Source organism: Larus michahellis, chromosome 1, assembly GCF_964199755.1.
Source record: "Larus michahellis chromosome 1, bLarMic1.1, whole genome shotgun sequence".
Lineage (NCBI taxonomy): Eukaryota > Metazoa > Chordata > Aves > Charadriiformes > Laridae > Larus > Larus michahellis.
Window position 1 is genome coordinate 53250005 of NC_133896.1, and position 25422 is coordinate 53275426.

A 25422-nucleotide genomic window follows, 5' to 3' on the forward strand; every position below is an offset into this window, starting at 1 on the left:
GCCTAGATCAGTGGGGCTGGAAATGCACCCCCTGCAGTAAAAATACAGGGAGATCCCTATATAATGTGAGTTCAGAGAGGAGATCTGACAAGGCCATGAACATCTGGTGATTTTGATGCCTTAAGATTTGGCTGTCTGGCAGCTCATAGCTTCAGTGACGGTGTTTAGGGCAAAGTGTCGCCCTGTAATGCAGTGCTGGTCTGAAGGGAAGACTTGAGAGTATCAAAGCTCCACAGGAGAAACAGGGACCAGAGTTTATTTCTGTCGCACTGCATCCTGCGTGGGAACCAGGAGATGTTCCCAATGGGTGGTCACTGTGTGTAGACGATAGCGTGCTCCTCTTCACACAGGAGCTCTCTGCTGCTGGTCTGGGAAGTTCATTGCCCCAGGAAGCCATTAAATAACTTAAATAGATAGTTAATCTGAGGGGGCCTGGGGTGGCTACAAGGGCTTGATGGAGCATTAACACTGTTTGCAACTTATTAAGAGAAGGATAACTACGCTTCAGGCCATCCGATGATCGCCATTCAGCTAGGATCCTTAGCTGAATGAAGATAATCAGATGGCCTGAAGTAGTCCTTTTTCAGTCTTATGTCTTTCATACCTCCCTGGTGTCATGTTCTGATGACTTGATTATTGGTTGCTGCCTTAAATAGGTTCCCAGCAAAATCCTCATTCTTTTCACGTTGTAATAGGATTATCACACAAGATGATGACGTTTGTACCCAAGCTAAAATACACAGAAGTTTACATGCGGACTAAGTGAAACCATCTAGAAATTGAATTTTCTAAAGATCAGCACAAAGCTCTTCAAACAGGCCCAACCCACACGGAAAATGCAAGTTGCTGTGGAATCAATAATGAAACAACAAGTTTCAAGGCTGTACCAGGAAAACAGGGAAACGTCTCGCCTCTCTGATACCCCCTCACATCCTTACCTACGGAGGAAGTTTTTTCTGCCACCAGTTACTGATTCACTCAGTGCAGGGAAGGGCTGCTTTCCAGTGTGGTTTGAATGCCGGTCCTCTAATCAGCTGGAGAAAAGGAGTCACTTATATAAGCCAAGGGAAAGGAAATGCTTCTGCGAATACGGCTCACATGAATAGCTAGGACCAAGGGCTGGTTGACTCCTGAACTCCAGCTTCTGCATCTTCTCACCCCGTTTCTTTAGGGCTGTGTTGACCTGGACAAGCGACAGTTTGGGAGGCTTTTCCTCTTCTTACCTGTCTTTCTTTTTCAAGGCAGTCGGTGAAGGCAAGTGGAAGGCATGACCCCCTCCTCAGAAAAAGAGCTCAACGGGCTAGATAACCCCAGCTTCGTGGTGAGTCTGCTTGTCTCTGAAGGGTAGTTCTTGCATAAACGGGTGCGAGCCCTGCAAAAGGAGGAGAAAGGGAAAGCCAGGGTGCTGGGACTGGCTGCCTGGCTGCAAGGATACTGGTGCGTGGTAACCGTCTGTCTCGGCTCCTTTATTGACAGGAATCTGAGGAATGATTTCCTCACTGCAGCCTGCTGCTGCTGCAGACTCGATGTACTTTCTACTCTACGGTGCCCTTTTCACTTCTTTTCTTTCCATTATTTCTAAAATGACAGCATAGATGAATGGCAGCGCAAGTGTACCTGTGCTGAAAAGCAAGAGAGCTCGTGGCTGCTTGTGGCTGTGTCCCTGGGTAGAGCATTTTATGTATTAATTAGTAAAATTACAATAGAAATCTAGCCTAGCGAAGAATGTGTTTCTTTGTCTTCTGAATCTATTTCTAGTGGGGTAGATTGTCAGAGGTGGGGAGAAAAGGGGTTTGAGAGTCAGCAGGGGGGAGCACCCCATAGGGTTGCAGCAGGGTGCTAAAAGCTGTAAATGATGTGTCAGTTCAGGGGCGTCCAGTGCCCCGGTAATACTGCGGGCACAGGGCAAGGGCCTGGGGCACGGCAGTCCTCTTCCTATCTCACAGCAGGGGCCACCTCTATTAGAAACTAAAAGAGCTGCTCATGTTCTGACAGCAGGTGTGAGAGTGGGGACCCGACATCCTCTTTGTACCACGGTACAGACCACCCGCCTGGGGAACCTTGGAGGAGGCATTTAGCCTCTTGGTGTCCAGGTCTCCCATTTCTCAGGTAACTCTTGGTGAGCTTGCTGGGGGCAGTGGGGGGGCTGTGCCAGCCGCAGGCAGAGCCTCAGGGAGGTGCTCAGAGGCTTTGATGCAGAGGGTTTTTTTTCACTGTTGTTTATGGTCTCTGATTCTATCTGTTCTGCCATAGCGCAGATCAGGCTTGTGACTTCCTCTGGTTTGAATCACCCCAAGGGAGGTAGAAGACAGACATCTTTTACCTCTGGTTCAAGCAGCTCAGTTTCTGACAACCTTCCTGATGCGCTTATTTAAGGTGCTGTTGAGGGCCCTGATGCTTTGTCTGGAGACTGAGGCACATGGAGGGTGTTCTGGATCCTTGGGTTCGTGGGAGCAGCTGGGCTGAGAACCACCAGCAAATGGTTCCTTGTTCCCACTCTGGGCAGCTCCTGCCTTGTTCTCCTGCCAGCGTCTCAGCATCACCAACTGGCTGAGGTTGGAAGGGACCTCTGGAGGTCAACTTGTCCAGCCCTCCTGCTCAAGCAGGGTCACCTAGAGCCAGTTGCCCAGGACTGTGTTTAGATGTTTTTTTAGTAGCTCTAAGAATGGAGACTCCACAACCACCCTGGGCAACCTGTGCAGTACTTGGTCACCCTCACGGTGAAAAAGTGTTTCCTTTTGTTGAGACAGGACCTCCTGTGCTTCAGTTTGAGTCCATTGCCTCTGGTCCTTTCTCATCCTGTTATCTCAACTCCATCCTTCTCCCGCTGAACCCTGCTCGCCCCCCTCCAGCTGCTGGGGAGGATCAGGCGTTCATGTGATGGTCATGCGGGGCTGTTACTGGCACAGGCTCTGCGGGGCTGGAATACGCCTCCTGGTTAACATGGGAAAAGTTGCAATGCAAGGAAAGGAGCTTACTGCTGTCCTCCTAGCTTAGGATTCATCTACCCGTGCTGTTATTCAGGAGTAGCTGTCCCCAAATAACTCCGTGCATGGGCAGTCTTAAGTACCTTGCTGTACATTTGTTAATCCACGGCTCAGGCTCTCTTGTTCCCGAAATGAAAATGTCTCCACAGGGAGTTATTCAGGAACGCCTTTTGCTCTTGAAGTTCATGCCTGAGTTCAGTTTGAATTAACTCTGCCTTCACCTATCTATTTTGAAGTATCTGTAATGCTCCCAGCCTGCCTAGGCTGGATAAATACACTGTGTTTAAAAGGTATTACATAGCACATTTTCAACAGCGTGATCTAAAATGGGACTTTGGAGACTCAGCCGTGAGAATGGAAACCTGGAGGTTTCAGGCAAGTGATGAAGTCCTTCAGGATTAATCTGCCACACCTGCAAAATTTACGACTAAATGTAACATTAATTTTATATCCCTGTTCCCTGACCGCAGCGTTGGCTGTTTGCCTCCAGTGGTAGGTAGGCCGTGAGCGTTATTGCAGCCACCTCGCTTTGCTGGGCATTTCGGTGTCTTCAGGTTCCAGCAGGACTTGGACAATAAAAAAAAATAAACAAACAGAAGTTTGGTGCCGACAAACTGGTTGAGCTTCTCCTGGCAGCAGTTTTCTGTCCCTGCCTGACGGAGCAGGGCATCCCAGCCCAGAAAAGCCCTCTGCTGCTGGCGTGCTGACTTGCTGGCTGGAGAAGGGTCAATGAAACAAATGGTTTGGGATCTGAATTAGCTTTTGCACTTGGCTGAACACCTTGTGGCTTTCCAGGCAGCCTCCCTCTACCACATATGCGTGTGTGCTCGCACAGGCGGGATGTGTGTGTGTGCGCGCACACGGGGTGTCCCTGTGCCCAGGCTGAGTGTGTGTGTGTGTGTGTTTGTGTGTCTGTGTGTGCTGAGGGTGGGTTGGAAGGAGGAGCAGACAACGCGGGGCGGGGGGCACCTGCTTACGTTGAAAACTGGCAACTGAAGCAAAGCAATTATTTTGCTTTCCTTGGGAAAACACATCTTTGTCTACATAAACTCTGCAAGGCGTACAGCTCCCTGGGGAGCCCTGGAGCTTCTGGCCTGCCTGGGAGGGGATCTGAGCCTTCCTGGGGAGCTATTTCAGACCCCGCCATCTCCCTGAGGCCCCAGGTCCCCCAGGCTGTTTCCCGGTCCCTAGAGCTGCCCCCATCCTGGGGCATCCCTCCGGGTGCCATTCCCCATGGCAGGTGGCCAAACTGGGGCAGCACCCTGGTAATCCTGCTTTGAAATGGATGCTGGGATTCCCGGTCCAGTGGTGTCCTTGTGTTTCAGCCGGTTCCTCCACAGGAGTGAGGTTTTATTGTAAGACAAAGGGCAGGCATGTTTATCGAGGCAGAATATTTATTAAGTGTGTGTGTAAGGAGAATGGAAAGAGAAGACTTACAAAAATGAAACAGAAAGCATGCTTCTACCCTGTAATTAGTGGTGGCTAAATTGTTTTAGCATATTTTGTCAAAAGCGCTGTTTGGGTGAGGCAGCCGGGAGGGACAGAGACCAGGGGACAGTGCAGCTTCCACCAATTAACCCACTGCAGACTCTTTCTTGGTTCTGGTTGCAGTTTCTCCATCCTTAACTAGACATTAATGATATTAACGCACTTTGTCCAGTTTTCCATTTGAGACTGAAAACACCCTTTCATGGTTCTTCTGGTTTAGATACACAAGTGCATATAAAAATTTTCAGTAGGTGTCTTTGCCTCCATTTTAATTTCTCCCCTTGCTCTTCTTTTTTATCCCGCCCTTGTTGAAAGCTATAAATGAGGTGTTCTTGCAAGACGTGGGGCGCAGCTGCAAGAGAGGCAGCTGCTGGGTGCCTGCGGGTCCAGGCTGTGGCTAACGCAGGGTCTCTGCTGTTTGCCAGGGTGAAGATGGAAGCCGCTACTGCTCCTTGCCCGATCACGCTGCCAGGGGCCCAGAGGAAGGCGGCAGCGCTGGCCACGGCAGCAGCAAGCTTGCCTACACCATCACGGATGTGCCCCCCTGGTACCTGTGCATCCTGCTGGGCATTCAGGTGGGATGGGGGAGCAGGTGGAGGCTGGGAAGGGGTGGAAGTTCAACCGGTTAATGGGGGTGAAAGCTGAATTTGGGAGTGCTTCACCTTCACTGGGCATAATGGAGCTGTAGCACTGGATCTGGGTGAACTTAAGTCCTTCCCACCGCCTCCCGAGCTCCTTATCCTTGTGCCCACAGCTACACCATGCCCCTTGAAGTGCAAATGGGAAGGCAGAGTCCCAGGAAGGCAGAGTCCCGGGTTTGGGGCCAAATAGTTAATAAGAACAGGTCGGATACCTCGGCTGAAGGTAGCCAAATGTCTAAGGGCTTCTGAACTTCTCCCTTCCCGTGGCAATAAAAGCTAAGCAGAAGGGCCAACGCTTTAGCTGGAGTCTGTGCTCAGGTGTGTTAAATGACCCGATGCCACCAATGCCGCGCTGGGTACGGAGCCGCGGGGAAGAGAGACCTCAGAGCAGTTAAGGTAATGATGGACTGTGCTTGGAGCTTGGTGGGCATTTTGCGCTTTCTTTCCTTAAGCGGTCATCTCAAATTTAGACTGTTTTAAACCAAGGTTTTCTAAACACATCTGCATCATAATTTTAATAAAACACGCTTCTAATGAGCACAGTGAGTTTCTGAGGGCCACCAGTTCCGCTGCTGCAGTCCTGTGCTGTGAGGTCAGAACTAACAACTAAGGTTAATATTTAAAGTGAAAATAAGTTTGAAAAATTATTTTCCCATTTTGTAATTAACTGAAGGTCATTGCAGAAATATGTCTGTGACTTCTGAAAAATGCAATGCCCAATTTTTCCATTCTTTGGCATCCATTTTTTATGGTTATCTGTAATTACACTGTGTGAGAAAAGCTACTGAGAGCAAAGAATGGGTAGCTCAAATTTGCTGACTTTTTATGTTATCCTTCGTGCTGCAAATGAGATGGACTGAACCATTTGCACTCACTTTGCCTGATCGCTCTCTGCCCCTACCTTGGGATGTCCCCACCTTCCTGGGAGAATAGCCCCCACCGACAGCTTTGTCTGCAGGTGCTGGAGGTAAACTCCTTGTCTCTGACAGTGGTCTGGGGAGTTCAGAGCACTTCAAGAGGGCTTTGGGCATGGAAAGCAGAAGTTTGTGGGGGTGTATTGCAGTTCTTGTAGGTGCTTTGGAACAGCCCCTAATGGAGCATTGAAGTTGCCAAAAAAGAGAATGGTTAATATTAGTACCGCCCAAACAGAAATCTTAGATTTCCATCAACAACACGGTAATAATATACAGCCAGTTCTGTGTCCTTCTTCACCCAGTCTTTCTCTGTGGCTCCTAGCATTTCCTGACAGCCATGGGAGGTCTGGTAGCCATCCCGCTGATCCTCTCCAAAGAGCTTTGCCTCCAGCACGACCTCCTCACCCAGAGCCACCTGATCAGCACCATCTTCTTTGTCTCAGGGATTTGCACCCTGCTGCAGGTCCTCTTTGGAGTCAGGTAGGCCAAATGCAAGAAATGGGATATGTGACAAAACAGTTCGTAGATGCAATTACTACCTGCTTGGCCACTAGTCTGCTGTAGAGTTTATCTATCAGTGGGGGTCATTTGCTACCCTTGGGCAATCAGCAAAGCATCCTGAAATCGCTATAGGTGATAACTGTGCAGGGCTACCTCGCTGTTCTGAATTTTGCATCTCCTGATAGTTGACACACCTTCGTTTGGACTTATAAGGAACCTGTCCTACAAAAAGGAGACAGGACAAGAAGAAATGGCCTCAAGTTGCTCTAGGGGAGGTTTAGATTCGATATTAGGAAAAATTCTTACACTGGAATGGTTATTAAGCATTGGAACAGGCTGCCCAGGAAGGTGGTTGAGTCACCACCTCTGGAGGTATTTAAAAGACGGGTAAACGTAGTGCTTAGCGATATGTTTTTTGTCAGAGTTAGGTTGATGGTTGGACTAGATGATCTGAAAGGTCCCTTCCAACCTAGGCGATTCTATGATTTTAAAATAATAAAGCATTGAAACATGCAGTAAGCTGTATTACTCCAGCAATCCTCCAGCTGAGGCAAGACCCGTCTCATGTGGGCCCAGGATCAAGGGAGCACAGAGCCTGTAGGAAGCTCTGGGGCAGGGGGATAATTGGGAGAAATTGGAACCCATCTGCCACCCCTTAGGGACTCAGGGAGGAGCTCTGCAGTATATCCCATCAAACAGTACCAGTTCCCATGCTCAGGGATTCATGGCAGAATCTGAATGTAAGCAAGGTAAATCCTCTGTGCTGCTGAGCTGTTGAAGAGAGAGAGGACATGAGCGTGGAGTTGCCATTCACTACCCAGAAAACGAAGTACTTAATCATAGTCATAGAATCACAGAATGGTTAGAGTTGGAAGGGACCTTAAAGATCATCTAGTTCCAACCCCCCTGCCATGGGCAGGGACACCTCCCACTAGACCAGGCTGCTCAAAGCCCCATCCAGCCTGGCCTTGAACACTTCCAGGGATGGGGCATCCACAACTTCTCTGGGCAACTTGTTCCAGTGCCTCATCACCCTCACAGTAAAGAATTTCTTCCTAATATCTAATCTAAATCTCCCCTCTTTCAGTTTAAAACCATTACCCCTCGTCCTGTCATTACACTCCCTGATAAAGAGTCCCTCCCCATCTTTCCTGTAGGCCCCTTTTGCATACTGGAAGGCCGCTATAAGGTCTCCTTGGAGCCTTCTCTTCTCCAGGCTGATAATAAGAGACATGACTCCAAGCACTCCCCCTTGCCACGAAGACCCTGTATCTCTGCTGGCCTTGCAAAATTTCTTTTATTCCCCATGTCGTAACTCTGGGCTGCCTCTCTCTTTCCACAAGCATTTTTTGACTCCGATATGGTGGGAACCCATGTTTGCCTTTGAAACAAAGCCAAAAATCACACATTCTTTGCCTGCTGAATCTGAGGGACCTGGTTAAAACTCTTCTGCCATCAAATCACTGGTCAACTGCCAGCTCCACAAAATGTTTTTACTCCTCCTATTTCTTTCCCCAGCACAACTTTTCCATCTCTGTCTGTCTTAAGAAGTGGCTGTAGGCAGATCTCTTCCCGGAGGGTGTTCCCCTTGTACCCCTTCTACATTGCTACAGGATTAGTGGAGGAGGGGGGACACCCTGGCCACGAAAAAGAAAGAATCTGGTTCTTCTCAGCTTGGTTAAACTCAGGCTGGGGTGCCTGACTGTGGCTGTGGCTGCTGGTGCGATTCAGGCTGGAGTCCTCCCAGTCACCCCCCAAAATACCTCGGTGAATACCTGAGCTGTGCTGTCCCCTGCTTGCTGTTAGCTGAGGATGGAAGAGTAGCAGGGAGCCTCTCCCGTGGCTGAATAGCTAAATGAGGAACAACAGATCAAATTAGGCGGTAAGGAGTTGTTCCCGTAGGATAAGCTTGAATGGCTTTTGCTGTGCTGAGGACGCAATTGCCGTGTTGCTGGCCCCAACTATCAGGCATGAGGACATTCCTGTCAGAAAGGTGGGAGTCAGCCTGTGGTGTGTCTGGCAGCAAACCAAGCCTGCGGAGACAGTTAGAAGCAGATTTTTTTTTTTTTTTTTTACTGTTTTCTGAAACCCTGTACTAGTTGATAACCATAAGTCACCAACAAGACAGCCAGGAAAGTGGTAACTACAACTTGGAGGGGATGGTTTTTCCTGGGGAGCCCTCAGCTAAGCGCTCTGCGCAGTTCCATATTTAAGAAAGATTAATTCAGAGGAGAGGAACTATGGAGATGATCTGTTAATGTGTCATGGGGAAGGACACCATTTATCTTACAGAGGTTGGCCTGGTTAGCCTGGCAAAGTGGCAGCTCAGAGGGGTATGGCTGCAGCCTGCAACTAGTCTGGGAGAGAAATGTGGGGGGGATCAGGCAGGGAGAAACCATTTTGGCTAAAAGGCAATGTTGGCATGTGAACGAACGGATGGGAACTGGCCATGGAGACGGGGAGGTTCCCACCAAGAGCGAGTGCGGTTTGGGAGCAGCCCTCCAGAAGCAGTAGCCAAGGGAAAAACCCGCTCCCCTGCAACCTGCAGCTCGGTTGTGTTACACAGCATGAAAAAGCAGCGTCAGGACCCAGAGGGTCACTGGACAGACTATCCAAGAGGGGAGACGCAGCCCGCTTGCCATTATGGTGAGCCCCCCTTAGCAGATGCTTGGACATCATGTAGTGTTGACCAGAGGATAACTTTTCCTTCTCTAAACGTGCAGCTTTTCCTGGAAAGAGCTCAGCATGCCCCCTGTGCATCGCCTCAGCACTCCAGTTTGCTCTGAGCCCACCCATGCCAACACCGGCTGTGAAATAGCTAGAGGGCCAACGCAGCAGGAGCTATAAATCTATTGTTAATTCAACAGTGGTGGCACTGAGCCTTCTCTGTTTCTTTTTGTTTGTTTTTTTTGCCTTGCCCAGCAAAATCCTTTGACGTCTGCAACGTGTTTGGCCGAGTGCTGTAAATAAGTGGCTCCACAGATGACTGATACTCAAATATAACTTACTGGAAAAGCACCAACTGCTTCAGTTGTGCATGGCATGAGTAATTGCAGGGGTATAAATATTCATTTTAGGTGACAGAGATGTGATGCTGTTACAGCTATGCCATCTCTTATTTTCCAGTGCTTTCCGGAGACTGGTGGAAATGCCTCTGGTTGAGGGAAATCCGTGCCCTGCTGAAGCACTGACCTGGCCTGCTGCCTTGCTGCTTTTATGAGCAGGCACCACGAGAGCTCCTGGCACAAGGAGAGGTTGCTTTGGGGGCTGCTCCCGAGGATGATTTCTAAATGGAAGAAGCCGAGGCACCCCAGAGGTTTCCCTCAGCTTGTTCAGAGCTGCTGTGCCAGCCTGCGCCCTCGGGTCGCTTTGGGTTTTTCAAGCACACTAGAGGAGCAGCCAAAACACCTTGCAGTGCAACTGGGGCTTAATGCCCGTGGTGGCTTCTCTGCCTCCATTTCTCCCTGCACGTAAGGAGAAGAGGCTGGCGTAGCTCACAGGAGCAGCAGCTCCTCTGTAAAAAGCTCTGTATGAAGCCAGTGGCTCTGGAGGTTCGAGCTCCTTGCTAGCCTGGAGGGTTTTCAGTGAGGATTGCTCTAAGCCAGGAGACACACGGCGTGGAGGGAGAGCCAAGGTCTCACCCATCCAGAGCGCTCAGCCCTGTCCATGCAGGTGTCCTTTCCAGTGTCGGTGGAAACAGGGTGGAGTCATTATCTTTGAAAAACTGTACTAAAAGCCAACTCACATTTTCCACTGCCCTCAGTCTGAGGATGGTTGTGACGTGGGGAGTAGCCAGTGCATGTCCTTGTGTTCATGAGCAGGTTGTGAAGAAAATTGAGGCAGCTGAAGGGGACAGAGCAAGCAACTGGATATTGGGAAGATTCGGGCCTAGGTCAATGCTGAGCTTTTCTTCAGAGTCTCACCTTCTTTCTTCCTTGGTCTTCTCCCCTCCTCCAGCTTTTTCCTTTGGTTGCTGTTTTACTATGTGCAGCTCTGTGGTTTCATCACACCTTAGGAGGACTACTTTTTACTTAATGTGGGGTAGCAGAGTATGACTCCAGCACCGCTGAGCCTCTCCATTGGCAGTGTTTGAACCTGAGCTCTTCCTCCTGGGTACTTTGCTCTTGAGTGCAGTGGGCAGCAATACCCACCTGTGCTCAGTGATGGAGACCTGCCAGAACATTTCAAAAGAGACTGCCAGAGGCCATGTGCAGAACAATTTTTAAATTTATTTTGCTTTCCTTTCACTCTCCCCTTTGGAGCTGGGTTTCTAGCATTCTTGCTCATCATCTTTTCCCTCTGCTCTCCTTCCAGGTTGCCTATTATTCAAGGAGGCACTTTTGCGTTCCTGACCCCAACCCTGGCCATGCTGTCTCTCCCCAAGTGGAAGTGCCCTGCCTGGACACAGAACGCTACCCTGGTGAATGCCTCTTCACCAGAGTTCATCGAAGTCTGGCAGACGCGGATGCGAGAGGTACGTTACATTTTCAGTGGCACCTGCTCTGTGTCAGTGCTGTTTGCTTTCAGAAAAGCACCTGACCGTGGCAGGGCCATCAGTGCTGGAGAGCCCACCATCCCCAATGGACCTCAGCCCTCACCCTGTTGCAGCTTCCTGAGCATCTAATCTCCATTAGGAAAGCAGATGCTTTGCTGCTGCTGAACAGGGGATGTGCAGAGCTCAGGTGATATATGGCCCCTGCAAAGTCTCCACTGGTCCATCCAGACCCCTTCTCCATTAAACATGGTTAGCCTTGAGAAAGGAAGGGGGAGGGAAGATGTTTCCAAGGAAGGGACCCTGTCTAAGCACAGGTCACCCAGTAAAAAGAAATGCAAGGGCTGAATTTAGTGTAAATATTAAAGAAAAGTGCATTCTTAGCTAGTCAAAAGAGAGGAGGAAGGGTCAGGGATCTCACTGCCTTGTTCTACATCCATTGCCTTATCAGAGTAAATGGCTAAATTTGCCTCTGTCGATCCATTTGTTGGGGTGCTTTGCAAAGCGCTTGGGAAGCGTTGCGAGCTCACAAAGGAATTACTGTGTGGCACAGGCTGCCTTCCCTACTGATAGATATAAATCTATCATGAGGGCAGTGTTGCCCTCTCCTTTCAGGCTGGGAGCTTCACTCCGGCCCCCGTGTTTCTCTTCCCTTTGGAGCTGGGCGGAGGGAAGGTTCTCAGCACCACAGAGGACCCAGCCTGGGTTTATCACCAAATGTGTGAAAGCAGAGAGCAGCCTCACCCCTGGACCCAGAGAGTCCCCTGCCTGGACCTGATGTGAGCAGCGAATGCCATTTCAGGATGTAATTGCTGTCTACTTAGCAGTGGTTGTCAAACACGGGGAAGTGCAGGATGATGAATGTGTCCTGGGAGGGAAACCGATACTCAGAAAAAAACAGAGGCTGTAATGACCCACTTGCCCTACCAGTGTGCTGAAGCACCCCAAGCCTTTCCCAGACGGGAGATGAGTGGAGACCATGGCCCTGCGCCCATTTTCGGGGCAAGTGCTTTTCACCTGCGTTTTGAGGGTGCAGGGAAGCTGATGGGAGCTTGGGTGGCCCGAGAGGACAGGGAGGAGGGGGGGTCTGTGGAACAGAATTAGTGAGGACTAAATCCATCAACCAAGGGTGGAGTCGGTGTGCTGGTACTTTAGTGTTCCTTCCCCACACGTAAAGCTCAGCCAGGCTTTGCTGTAGTCAGTGGGAAGCCTCCGTGCTGGTCCATCACTGGAGGCTGAGCTTGGCTCTCACACTGGTTTTGCACTGACTTATTAAGACAAAGCTCCACAGCTGGAGCTCCTTTCAACCTCTGCTCTCTTCCTTCATTTCTCCAGGTGCAAGGAGCTATCATTGTAGCTTCCTGCTTTCAAATCTTCGTTGGATTTTCTGGCCTGATCGGATTTCTGATGAGGTTCATCGGCCCCCTGACAATTGCCCCCACCATCACCTTGGTTGCACTACCTCTCTTTGACTCGGCGGGGGACGAGGCTGGGCAGCACTGGGGCATAGCGTTCATGTAAGTCTCACTTCCCCGTGGGAAAGCTGAGTGTACGCACTACCTCTAATATGAAACACCTCTAATATGCCTGCCTCTAAGATGAAAACAAATGTCACAGTCTGTAGCAGGGTTCCCCTGGGCTCCAGGTTTGTGTGTTGAGCACATATGCGTGGTTTATGCATGGCATAGTTTTGACACCTCTCCCTCCCAGGGGGTTAGAGCCCTCAGCAACAAAGCAAAACCCCAAAATGAGTTAAAAAAAATCTGATTTTTATGAAAATGTGAAGTTCATAGGTCAGTAGAGAAACAAGACTTTCCTGGGGGCGGTCTCCATCACTGTTGTCTACGCACACTGTCTTACACACCCATTATTTAAGGTAAAAAGACATTCCTAAAATGAAAAAGTTGAGCACTCAGAGCTAGGTATTCCTCAAGTTAAAATAGCTGGTGCTTTATGTATTGTTTTCACATGAGGAGGAATTGTTTTCTCTACAGAGGGCCTGGGGGGCTCTGTAAATGTCTGTGCATGTTGCTTTGCAGCACTGAGAGCTCTTTCAGGGATACTTGTGTGCGTGCTCTTGTGCATGAGTGCATGAGTGTGCTTGATGGCAGGATCTCTTTGGTATTTCAGAAATGAATTCAAAAAACTAGAAATGCCACTGTGTGGTTTCCCCGCAGATGTGGCACCTTTGGATACCTAATGCAGACTTCAGCTTGGGATAACATGGGACAGGAATAGGTTGTTATCCTCTCTGTGGGCTCCCATCAGTTTGCTAGTGCTTTCAGAGCTGCCTGTGGAGACTCAGAGGCCAGGCTTGACTGCAACCCCAGGAAGGCAGCACACTGTTGTGGGGACGTGCTCCAGGCCACTTCTCTCTTGTTCTTGTCCCCTTCCTGCACCTGCCCTCCCAGACCCCAAAAGCCACCTCTGTTCTGCACCCCCAGCTCCTCACTTAACTGGTCTCTTCCACCAACACCCCATACGACCCCAAACCCTGCCTGCAATCCAGCTTTCCTTTCACCATTGTTTTGCCCACCACATCTCTGGCTTGTGGTCCTGTTCTCCAGCTCTAGTGATTTGTCCTAGCTCCTTTGCTTACTAGTCTGAATTTTCCCTTCCAAACTGAATATCCTTGTCTGGACTATCTCCTTTTTCTGCTCCCTTCTTCAGCCACTGGCTCCTAACCTCAGACTCTCGCTTGACTTCTTTGCCCAACTGTGCTGCTCTCAACCTGGGTCACCCTTTTTGTCTGGTTGATTTCTGTTCCGTCTTCTACCCTTGCTAATCCCAGTTCTTTCTTTCCTGACTTTCCTGACTCAGACACCTTAGCCCCAACCTCAGAGACCCATTGTGCTCTGAGCTATCTCAGTTGTGTCCTCCTTTGCTGCCTTCTCCATGCTCCATGGGTGTCATTAGGGAAAGAGGGAGAGCAGTGATGGAGAAGGTGGAAGACATGACCCATGTGGTCTCAGCCCTGCTGTTCAGCCCCGCCACATCCCAGAGTCCCCACGATGGGTGATACCCACTGTTACCTCAAGAAATTGGTCTAGTGCGTGCTCACTTGCTCCCTGTTGATGGTCATACACAGTTAATTGCTGGGCAAGGCCTCAGAATCTTTATGGGCTGCAAATGCTAAAGCCTGAGACGTTTCTGCTGACTGCTTGGGACCTGGGATGAATGATCATTGTTACAGACTGAGCATACCTGAGCAGATTTTTGTGAGAAAGAGCAATACCCTTTACCCCAAAGAACCAGTTCTACTAAATCTCAAATTTCTGCTCCAGGTCATAAGCGGACTGTGCTACTGCTCAATGCAAAATGACCTTCTCAGTGCAGGCTATATACTATGTCTATTTCCTGAACATCACTCTTTGGAAAAGGTTTGGGATATATTTTTCCAGAAACATTTGGCCTGAGGCAGACGTTTTCCGTGGAAATTTTCATCCTGAATGGGTAAAGTTAGGCAGAATTATAAGCAGCTGAAAATAGCATTTGTTAATGGAATGTGTCAGACAACCTGAATAATAAGCAGTGACACCTACCCGAGACAGATGAGGGCTCTGCAGTGATTCATAAGGCTGCCGAGCACCTTTGTTAATGCAAATGCACAAAATGTGCACTGACGCAGTCCGTCTGGGCTCTGTAGCTTTAGAAACCACGCATGGAAACCAGTTCCTCCTCAGACTTTCTGCCTCCAGTCATTCGGTGCTTTGCATTATGATTGATAGATAACCTTTGGCTGTACGTCGTGGCGTGTCTTTGCAGAGAGGTGAGGTTAGCATTTCCTTTGCACTGCTGGTATTCATCCTGCCCATGAATATTGCACCTATAGCTCGGCACCTTTTCACCCATAGAAAACTACCAGTTAGTGCACTTCAGCTGGTGCAGTCTATTTGTTACCAAATCCTATCTGGATTAATTCACTCAATGTATACAGTTTAGACTTGTTATAAAAAAAATGAAGAGCCCTTCAGAGGCCTGGGTTAACATAGGAGGAAAATGTCCAAGGTGTTCTACCAGCTCAGCAACCAAGGTGGGCTGCCCAGTTCCTTCCCTCTTGCCGCATATGGCAGCCTCCAGCTTCCTCTGGTTGCCCTTTCTGGGGAGAAGACACGTTGGGGGCAGACAGGGCTTGCTGTGAGCACACACAGCTGTGCTGCCGTTCACAGCAGATGTGTCCTCCACGGAGGATGGGAGAGGAGCCGCACCTCATGGTCGCTTCCAACAGAACGAGCCCTGGGTGCTGCCGGGGGCACACGTGAACACCCCTGCCTTGGAGGACCCCCCCTCCCCACCATGCAGCCCTGGCAGACCCGAGGGCTGTGCTCTCCCCTTCTCAGCTGGCTGGGAGGGCTCTGTGGGCACCACGTGCAGCTCCACAGTCCCACCGTGGGTTTTTTCTTTCAAAACAGGGTCCTGCACAGCCAAATCAAATCCTCTTTCTTTCACTCCCCGCCACTTTTTGCCACTTGCAGAGCAGCATAGGTAAACCTGAAATCAGGGAACCAATAAATCCTGTATTTCCAATGTATCTGAATTACGCAGAGGTTCAGGGACAATTTCCTACATAGCCTGCCCGGACCTTGCATGTCTCTCGGGCCTTTCTTTCAGGCTCAAGTGTCATTTTTAAGCTTCCTGCAACTGTGTCATATTCACTGATGCACTATTGGGGCAGTCAGTCTTAAAACAAAAGTGGGGAAAAAAAGATATTTGCAAATGCAGAGGAGCTATCGGTACAGTATGATAGAATCATAGAATCACAGAATGGTTTGCGTTGGAAGGGACCTTAAAGATCATTTAGTTCCAACCCCCCTGCCATGGGCAGGGACACTTCCCACCAGACCAGGCTGCTCAAAGCCCCATCCAGCCTGGCCTTCAACACTTCCAGGGATGGGGCATCCACAGCTTCCCTGGGCAACCTGTTCCAGTGCCTCACCACCCTCACAGTAAAGAATTTCATCCTAATATCCAATCCAAATCTACCCTCTTTCAGTTTGAAACCGTTACCCCTCATCCTATGATGGACGTCTATGACGGAAAGCTTGTTCTGCCTCAGGCTTGCAGGAGTGGGAAGGCACCCTCTGGTGCTGAGAGCCTGTTTTTTGGGGTCCTCTGGAGTCCTGGGTCCTTGGGTGGCAGGTCTTCAGTTAATGTGGGGACAGGCGGGCAGCTGGGCACCCACTTTGTCTCATGGTCTGGTTTTTCTTTCTCCTAGGACTATTTCTTTCATAGTTCTGTTCTCTCAGTACCTGAAAGATGTCCCTGTGCCGCTGCCATCTTACCAGAGAGGAAAGAAGTGCCACCTCTCCCCAGTCTACCTCTTCCAGATCTTCCCGGTACGTTGGGGTTTGCTGGAGACCCAGCGATGGTGGCAGAGGGATTGGCCTCACCTGCCCTGGGCTCTTTCCACTTGTGTCCAGACGAGTTAGTGCTTCCCAGCCCAGCCTGTGCAGTAAGGGGGCAGAGTGGGAGAAGGTCCCCATGGCCCTGACCACGATGAGGGAGAAAAGGAGGGAGGGCCACCAGAATCCTCCGCTGTCCCTCTGCCTCCATTCCATGTGCAGGGGAAAGGGTCGGTCGGGGAGACAGTTTGTCCTCCATAACCCTGCTGGAGACCCGGCCATGCCCTAACCGGTCCCCACTGCTGCATGTGATGGGCAGGTGCTGCTGGGGCTCTCCCTGAGCTGGCTGCTCTGCTACGTGCTGACGGTGACTGACGTCCTCCCTGCGGACCCCACCGCCTATGGCCACCTGGCCCGGACGGACATCCGTGGGGACGTTTTGTCCCAAGCTCCCTGGTTTCGGCTGCCTTATCCAGGTACTGCTGCCCCCCGCTTTCCCTATCCCGCCGTGCTGCTCCCTGCTCCGGCTTGCACCTCTGCTGATGGCTAGCAGGGGGAAATGAAATGCCAAAAATCAGGCAAACACCCACAAGCACCCTTGCTGTTCTTCCTCCCCGCAATAGATTTCAGGGAAAATGTGCCCCACCGACCTGAACCGAGCTCTTTACTTGCAGGCCAGTGGGGACTGCCGACCGTCAGCCTGGCTGGGATATTCGGCATCTTAGCCGGGGTGATTTCCTCCATGCTGGAGTCCGTGGGAGATTACTACGCCTGCGCCCGCCTGTCCGGGGCCCCGCCGCCACCAAAGCACGCCATCAGCCGCGGGATCGGGGTGGAAGGCATCGGCTGCCTCCTGGCCGGTGCCTGGGGGACGGGGAATGGCACCACATCGTACAGTGAGAACGTGGGGGCCCTGGGTATCACCAAGGTGAGAACCTCCCTGAGGTTTCCCTCAGGGGTGTATTTCCAAAGGTGTGGTGGTGCACATGGGTGTGTGCTGGACCCGGGATGTGATCTTAGTCCACCTCCTGCCAGGCACGCTGGGAAAAGGTGCCCCGGCACATTGGTGACCACCTCAGCAGCATTATGTATCCCTCTCTTTCGCTGCTTATGGTCTGCATGCGGGACGAGTGCATGTTGCTGTTACTCATGGCATCCAGCTTAGGTGACACTAAAGAGAGTATGTTACATCTGAGCTAACCTGGAAACCTCATGAGGACCGACTTTATCTCTGTCTGTATATCTGTCTTCCTAAATACATTTATAAAGGGGAGAGGAGAGGAAAAAGGAAGGAAAAAAAAAAGAAAAAGAAAGAGAAAAAGAAAGAGAAAAAAGAAAAGGAAAAAGAAAAGGAAAAGAAAAAGAGAAAGACAAAAAGAAAAAAATTCAATAGGGCTTCAAATTCCATATTTTTTATAACCCAAGAATGGCAATCATGTGCAAGGTAGATTATTCCTTTGGGATTATAAAATGTGAAGGGAAAGTTTTATGTTTTTACCCCTCTGTAAAGTTTTGTGAACCCCTTGAGTATTTTATTGCTCTTATACGGGAAAGAAATTTCCAGAGATAAGCTTGACAATCAGATCTGAGATTTTCACTAAGCTTTACAGCCAGGGGACGGGTACATCCAGCAGCCAACTGGAAAACATTTTTAAATCATTGTCAAATAAGCAATGTCATGTCAGCAGAGCTGTGCGCCAGTAAACAAATGCAGAATTTGACTTATGGCTCCCTCTCTACAATACTGCCTATTTCACTGGATTTTATAAACCTCACTCACAATAACCATTTTTCACAGCCTGAAGCGTTAGTGTTTGACTGAGGTGGCTGCTTCCAGCAGCAAGGGCTGCCTGGATGTCCGCATGGAGTCCAGTTTAGCCTGTCACCACATGTACCTTGTCACTATGAAATCTGTGCATGCTGACCATATACCTGAGCCCATTCTTTCCCAACACGTAGTTTACTCCATACATCGTGCGCGTGGGATGTAGCATAGTGCAGAAGTGCCTGGACTCATAATTGTCAGATTATAGGACACGTTCTCCCCACGTGCGCTAAGTCCTTCAGGTGGACACGCCATCCTTGCCGATTCAGGAGAGATGTTTCCCTTAGATCCCACCTCTGCTCACCTTGTTACACTTAAGAGAGCAGAAAATACAGTCTCATCTCAGTCAGCCTTAAATCCAGACTCTGGCTGGGATGGATGGGGATGCTGAAAGCACAGGGCAAATTTCATTTGGTTTTTTACGTGGGAAACACATTTTTCCATCACAAATGGAAACGCAAGGCACTTGTTTCCTCTGCTTAAACAGAGGCGTCCAGCACCACCTGCAACGTCTTTGGAGATCTCAGAAATCCACAGGGGCTGTGAGATAAGGCAAAGGAGAAGCTGCTGGAAGCTGCCAAGATGCAACATCTTAAATGGCACCAGGCACCTATGTTTAAGATGGTTGATCAAACCCAGCATGCCAGTACTTGAGCCCTCATTTCCAAGAAAAGAAGAGGAGGATTTTAAGGAGAGGTAAAGACCTCAGAGTCACCATATACATATCAGGAAACCATGCAGTTTCTTCGACCTTAAAAAAGAGAACTGATTTTCTTGTTTTCCTGACATAATTGAAACAAACTCTAAACTAGAGGCTTTAGCAGCATATGCTCACAGTGGTGGTATCAATGGAGTAGTTAATTTGCCTCTAAGGCCAACTCCATGTACTGGGTAATTCAACATTTTGGCAAATTAAGAATCTGAAGCTTCATGCTAATCCTGGAACAAATAGATCTGTTGGCTTTTATTAAATTACCGTTTTGATGGTAATGGTGTCCCAAGGTTTTAAGCCAAGGAAGATAAAAGGCCCACCTGAAGGCAATGCATGATTTCATTTTGAAACTCCCGACCAAATCTTTTTCATTTATCTTTCATAATCAAGTAAGACTTAAAATATTTTAAAGGGACACGTTTAAGAAATACTTAAAAAGAGACACTTCAAGTTACTGGGGATGTTTTTGTTGGAAGCATTCACAAAACGCCCTTCCTGTAAATATGACATTCTTTGGATATTTAAAGGGAGGGATTAAAATATTTAATTGAATTATAAAATGTTTTCAGAGGATTACAGAGTTTCCGTGCCTAAGACACGAACATTGTAAATCTTAGCATGATTCTTCAAGCTGTTCAAGTTTTGGTGTGGCAAGGCGCATCTTGAATTGAAAGCATAATAATTATTGCTGCTTTTCTTTTTAGTTTCCATAGTCTGTAAATGTCTCTCATCTCTTTGTTTGGCAGATACTCTTCTTCTTTTTTAACAGATCTGAATGAAAGGCATGGCTTGGTGCTTCATCCCATCTTTGTTGTAGTGCCCAAACAAGAAAAGGCCACCCTGGCTCTTCCTAGGGGAAAAAATAAGAAGAAAATGGTTTTACTGAAGCTAGATGGGTGAGGAGAGAGAGAGGCAGATGAAGAGACTTCCTCACTTTTTATTAGCTGTTTGTTGACTATGGAAAGGATGTATCAGATCCCAGAGCATGGGATTGAAGCAGCCAGCCTGGCCAGCTCTGCTCTCCCAAATCTTGGTCTCCAGGGGATGGAGGAATCAGTGTGGGACACCTAGTTGAAAGCCATTTTTAGACGGGAGTCCAAACCCTGGTGGAAGAATTGTCCAGTGAATGGACTGGGTGGTTGCAGTGCCAGCCTGTGGGTCTGCCAAGACATTTCTAGGCTGGAACAAGATGGGGATTACTGTGCTCTTAATTTAAGAATAAACTTTTTGCTTAACAGCAAAACTGTTAAAGTCCTGACAACAGTAGGAAAGAGGGTAGCATCAAGTAAATGCTCTCAGAGTGCCTTTCGTGATAAATAATTACTAGTGTGCAAATACTGATGCTTCCCATGCAGTGGGAGCATCCCAGCCCACCGGCGGCTGCATCTGAACCTGCGACTGAGTGTGCCGTTGAGTGCTTTGGCCAGAGGTGCGACCCCTGCCTGGCAGGTTGGCGCTGGAAGCTGCCATCCCTCGCCTCTCTGCGCCGCTCGGTGTGTGACTGCCTCCTCTTCCTCTTGCCCCAGGTAGGGAGTCGAATGGTGATCATTGCCGGTGCCTGCGCCATGCTCCTGAGCGGCATCTTCGGGAAAGTCGGGGCGATGCTTGCCAGCATACCCACCCCTGTGATTGGAGGCATGTTCCTTGTGATGTTTGGAGTTATCACGGCAGTAGGGATTTCCAATTTGCAGGTAACAGCTGTGTGAGTGCTGTTTCATCCCTTGGGGAAGGGACTGTGGTTTCCAGTCAGGTTCTTACCAGGCTGAGTCAGACATAACCCTGCTGCAGCAAATGCAAACATTGTTGTTGGCATTTCCTTGGGTGAAGATGAGGGCATGTAACCAGAAGGGCTAAATTGCAGAGGGCTCCCTCCTCGAGGCAGGGCTTGCTGGCACCGCGGGCAGCAGGATCGTAATGCCCCAGCAGCACCAGGGCTGCTGCCCGGGTCCACTCCTGCACGCAGTGTTTGCATCCGAGCATGTCTCATGAACACGACAGTAATCCACAGATTGGGGTAATTCCATGTGTAATGTATATAATTTCTCTGTACAGTACACAGATATGAACTCTTCCAGAAACATCTTTATCTTTGGATTTTCTGTATTTGCTGGCCTCACGGTTCCCAACTGGGCGAGCAAAAATAGTACACTGCTGGAAACAGGTAAGAAATGACATCAGAAACATTTTCTATAGCATAAAACTGAAGCAAAGGCTGATCCAGAGAAATCTTTTAAAGCGCAGTGTTTCCCGGTAAAGCCCTGAAACTCGTGCTTTGGCTGTTGCCTGTTTCTTTCTGGGAGGGGCGTTCTTGCCCTTTGCTCTGATGCACAGCTCTGGTGTGGAAATCTCCGCTCTTGATCAATGACTGCATCTCGCCAGATTCCTGTCAGGCTAAGGATTGCAGAGGTCTTCCTTGGGACACATTCCCGGGATGGGGCTTTGGGCAGGAGAATACTCCAGGGCTGAATCCTGATCAAAATCTCAATGAATGAGGCTTGCTTACACGCTCATACACAACACAGCTTTGTGTTTCCAAAACGCAAGAGCAGACTCCTCTACTAAATTCCATCAAGTTCACTTTATTGAATTTCCCAGTCCTCCAACACTTGGGCCTTCATTGTGTCTTGCGTGACTAAAGTGTTGGTCACAAAGGCCGTGGTGTCCTCTCTTAAGGTACACATGGTGTGCTGGGTGGGCTGTTGAAAGAGCTGGGCCCACAAATCACGCACTCTATGGATGGTCTATCAGATGGTCAGTGCCACTGGGCTTGCTCATGTCTATTAGCCCTCACAAAGAAACATCACACCTGGTTAACTTGTGGTGAAATCCTGTGCTAAATATACCTGTGCTTCTTTGGGAACTGAAGCTCCTGCTTTTGTAGGGAACCACTTGGTGTTATGTCGTGGAGGTGCAGAAAATGTTTGGAGCAGAAGGCGGCATTTTCTGGGACAGTGCTGCAGTCTGCATTGTTAATAGGGTCTTAATGTATTTATGACTCATCTCCTGCCCACCGGCAGCTGGGTCAGTGAATGATTATGCAGAATAAAATGGTAGGTCTGAAACTGGCAGTGAGATCCATCTCCCTTGCATTGCCAAATCTTAAGCTCCACTTTGGGATTTGCAAGTCTTGTCGAAACAAGCCTGCAGCTTGCAGCCTCTTGGCACCAGGTACATTGCCGGTCAAACATGCGTCTCTCTGCACCTCTACCCAAAGCTTGGTTTTTCTGCTAGGAATCATCCAGCTGGACCAGGTGATCCAGGTGCTTCTCACCACTGGCATGTTTGTGGGCGGACTCCTGGGGTTTATCCTTGATAACACCATTCCAGGTAAGATTTGCTGAAATGAGCCAAGCTACTAGTTTCTGCCTGCCCTAGGGTTTGTTTCCCAGTACCTTTTTGTCTTCATGAGTACTGCTGTATGGGTAGGAGTTGTGCTAGCAACCATGAAACACCACGTGACTGAACTCCTCCCAGAGACATCACTGAAATGGTCTCTAGTTGGAAACCAGCAATTTATCAAAAACTAACTCAGTTTCCAGGGACAACCCAGCCTACGGAAAAGGTTGATTTGAGAAAAATTCCTTTTTGGGAAAATGCCAGTCTACAGCCATGTTGCTGGTTGAAAGGAGAGAGAAAGACAACTACAAGAAGTGGAAGGAGACAACTCATGCTTCCTTATGAGAGCTGCTAAAACTGAGGCTGAACTGGTGCCACAGCAATGGAAAGCAGTAGGAAAGGCTGGTGACCAAAGATATAGCACCTGCAGCTGGCCCTCACAGACAGCAGAGAGCATGGGGAAGGATGGTGTAAGAATAGGAGAGGAAACTTTCTTTTCTGCTACAGAAAAAGAGCAGGAAGGACACTCTGTTAACTATATTCTTTTACCGTCTCAGGCTTCTTGGAAAGCCAATCTCCTTTTGGCTCATTAATTTTCTTGTACCCCTTGATCTTCAGCTCCTCTGGGCAGAATTTACAGGTGTGCTCACTCCCTTTTCCCAGAGGGACTCGGCTGCTGCAACTATTACACATATTTGGTAATTCCTTGACTAGGGTAAATGCCTGTGAGTGACTAGGAATTGCTAGCTAAACCTTATTCCCCCACTCTGCAGTATCTGGGCAGGTAACATCCAGCCTTACTTCCCTAGCAGTATACACCTCCCACCTCCTTTGAACAGTTCTTGGATGCCCCATGGCTTGTGAAAACCTGTCTTGAGATACTTGATCCCTGTGGAAAGCAGTGGAGAAGACTGCTTATTATCTGGAACCTGTTGGAGGAAGATGGGTATTGTCTAGAAGCTCATTAGTGATTTTTTGTAAAGAGCTTTGGAGCGAGAAGGGTTTAGGTGCAAGGGATCTCTATGTTGGGCTGGGTCTGCTGCAATTTGAGAAGCGGGTGTGAGGCACACAAGGTAGTCCTATGCTCAGAACCCCTGCTGGTTTAAACACGACGATCTCCTTTTTGCTGTTGCAGGAACACAGGAGGAGCGGGGGCTCCTGGTGTGGAAGAACAGCCACAAGGGAGACGTGGAACACTCTCAGCTCATTTCCAAGGTCTATGATCTTCCTTTTGGAATAGGCACCAAATACTGCACTGTCTCTTGGTTTCGGTATCTCCCCGCTTGCCCCAAAAGACTATCTGGTGGCGAGAGAATGGATGAACTGAAGGCTCCTGGACAGGAAAGCGGTGTGAAAGCAAGTTCAGAAAGAGACTCCGAGATAGGTGCTGATACAAGGATATAAGCACCTGGCCTGCAGGTGAACTCATTGCAGAAGCAGAGGTCTGAAAAGCATGTCTGCAGCCCCCATCATTTGAACATAAGCTGGCAGCTTTAGAGGCTGGAGCAGGAGAACAGTAATGTCTTTCTCTTCCCAGCTCTGCACCTGCACCACTGGTGACACTGAGGGAGTCGTTTTTCTCCTCTCTGCTCCTGCCTGCCCACCTCTAGGAAGAACATAATCCCTCTTTGGGGAATGCCAACGCCCAAGAAATGCCTGGGAAAGATGTTCAGTTTCCTTCCTTGCACTGAGCCTTGGGGACCCGAAGGAGCAGCTGTTTAGCTGAAGCAGAGCTCTTCCTGTCCCCTGTCCTGGCTGCTCAAGGGGCCGCAGGAGAAAGCATCCCTGATGTGGGCCCTGTACGGCTCCCAGGCATCCCTTGGGCTGAGGCTAATCCCCACCACCTTAAAGATCAGTAATGGCAACACTCACCTCTCAGCTCGTGGCTTACTCCTCATCCTGACCAAGGGGAAGGAACGGGCTCCTCTAGGTCATGATTCATCTCATTCTGTATTCCCATAATTTAAAGTCAGTCAAATTAATGTTCTTGTGAGAGAAGCACCTAAGGTTAATGGGATGGATTCTCTTCTGAACATGTCTCTCCCACCTTAGACCCCAGATGCAATCTAGAGACCTTACTTAGGTTGTTGGCCTAAAAGGAAAACCCAGCTTCACTGAAATGAATCCCACTGGGGCGCTGGGAGGAGTCTCAGGGGAGCCAGCTTCCCCAGGGCACCAAACCCTACAAAGATGTAGGAATCATCATCAAAGTTGAAGGATAAAACTCTTTTCCCCACAATCTGATGCATCCCTGCCACTGCTACGTCCTGTGTCCCCCCTCGCTGTACCTGTTTGGTCTGGTGTGGTGACAACCACTTCTCTGGAAAACGGTTTGCAGATTCTTGCGCTTTTCCATTATCAGCAGAAACAGCCTTAACCTATGTGACCATATATAATGTGATTGCACGTGGTGCTGGTTGCCTCTGATGCGTAATAACATCGTTGCTGTAGCACAAGCTTGTGTTTCCTGCATTGAGATTTATACTTAGATGTTTTGGGGGGGAAATAAATAAAATGCAGAGTGTAATATTTCTCAGGGTGACTGCCATAGTGAGTGGCAGGTAGTATTCAAACAATCACAGAGTAATTCAGTTGGAAAGGACCTCTGGAGGTCACCCGGGCCAGCCCCTGCTCAGAGCTGGTCCCGTTAGACCAGGTTGCAGAGGACTGTGTCCAGTTGAGCTGTGGATGGAGAGCCATGTCCTCTTTGGACCGCCTGTTCCAGTGTCTGACCATCCTCATGATGAAAAGCATTTTCCCTCATGTCTAACTGGAATTTCTAACGCTTCACCTTGTGTCTGTTGCCTCTTGTCCTGTCACCGTTCCCCTCTGAGAAAAGTCTGACCCCATCTTCTCTGTACCCTCCGTTGGACACCTGAAGGCTGTGATACGATGGCCCCTCTACCTTCTCATCAAGACTGAACGGAACCTGGGTGGTTTCTATGAAAAGCCTTTATTCCTCATGCCTATTACAGTCCTGATCTTTAGTCCCATCCTGCAGCTGTAGCGCTGTGTGTCTTGTTTTTATCAGTTAGGGGTATATCGGTGTCTTAGATCAATTGTGAGCATGTTGGGATCCTAACGGAGGAAACGATGTAGTATGAATCGCTGTTACTGGCAGGTTGAGGTGACTCCACTGAAAATTGTGGGTTTTATGTCTTTGGGAGAAAAAATGATTTGCACA

The 25422-nt window shown here is 49.1% G+C and overlaps 1 protein-coding gene across 1 annotated transcript; it reads left to right on the forward strand.

The window, feature by feature from the left end:
* The first annotated feature begins 1267 nt into the window (after positions 1-1267).
* Positions 1268-23642, forward strand: LOC141737720 (solute carrier family 23 member 1-like). Its single transcript, XM_074572667.1, has 12 exons — positions 1268-1321; positions 4901-5050; positions 6353-6510; positions 10846-11005; positions 12359-12540; positions 16239-16359; positions 16685-16841; positions 17040-17293; positions 20429-20593; positions 20955-21063; positions 22134-22229; positions 23374-23642. Exons 1-12 carry the CDS (start codon positions 1268-1270, stop codon positions 23640-23642), a joined length of 1875 nt encoding a protein of 624 aa, XP_074428768.1.
* Positions 23643-25422: the final 1780 nt, after the last annotated feature.

Coding starts and splice junctions, on each gene's coding strand:
- LOC141737720 (XM_074572667.1), top strand. CDS start 1,268: ATGACCCCCTCCTCAGAAAAAGAGCTCAACGGGCTAGATAACCCCAGC. Junction 5,051..6,352: donor GCATCCTGCTGGGCATTCAG/GTGGGATGGGGG, acceptor TGTGGCTCCTAG/CATTTCCTGACAGCCATGGG. Junction 17,294..20,428: donor GGGCCCTGGGTATCACCAAG/GTGAGAACCTCC, acceptor CTCTTGCCCCAG/GTAGGGAGTCGAATGGTGAT.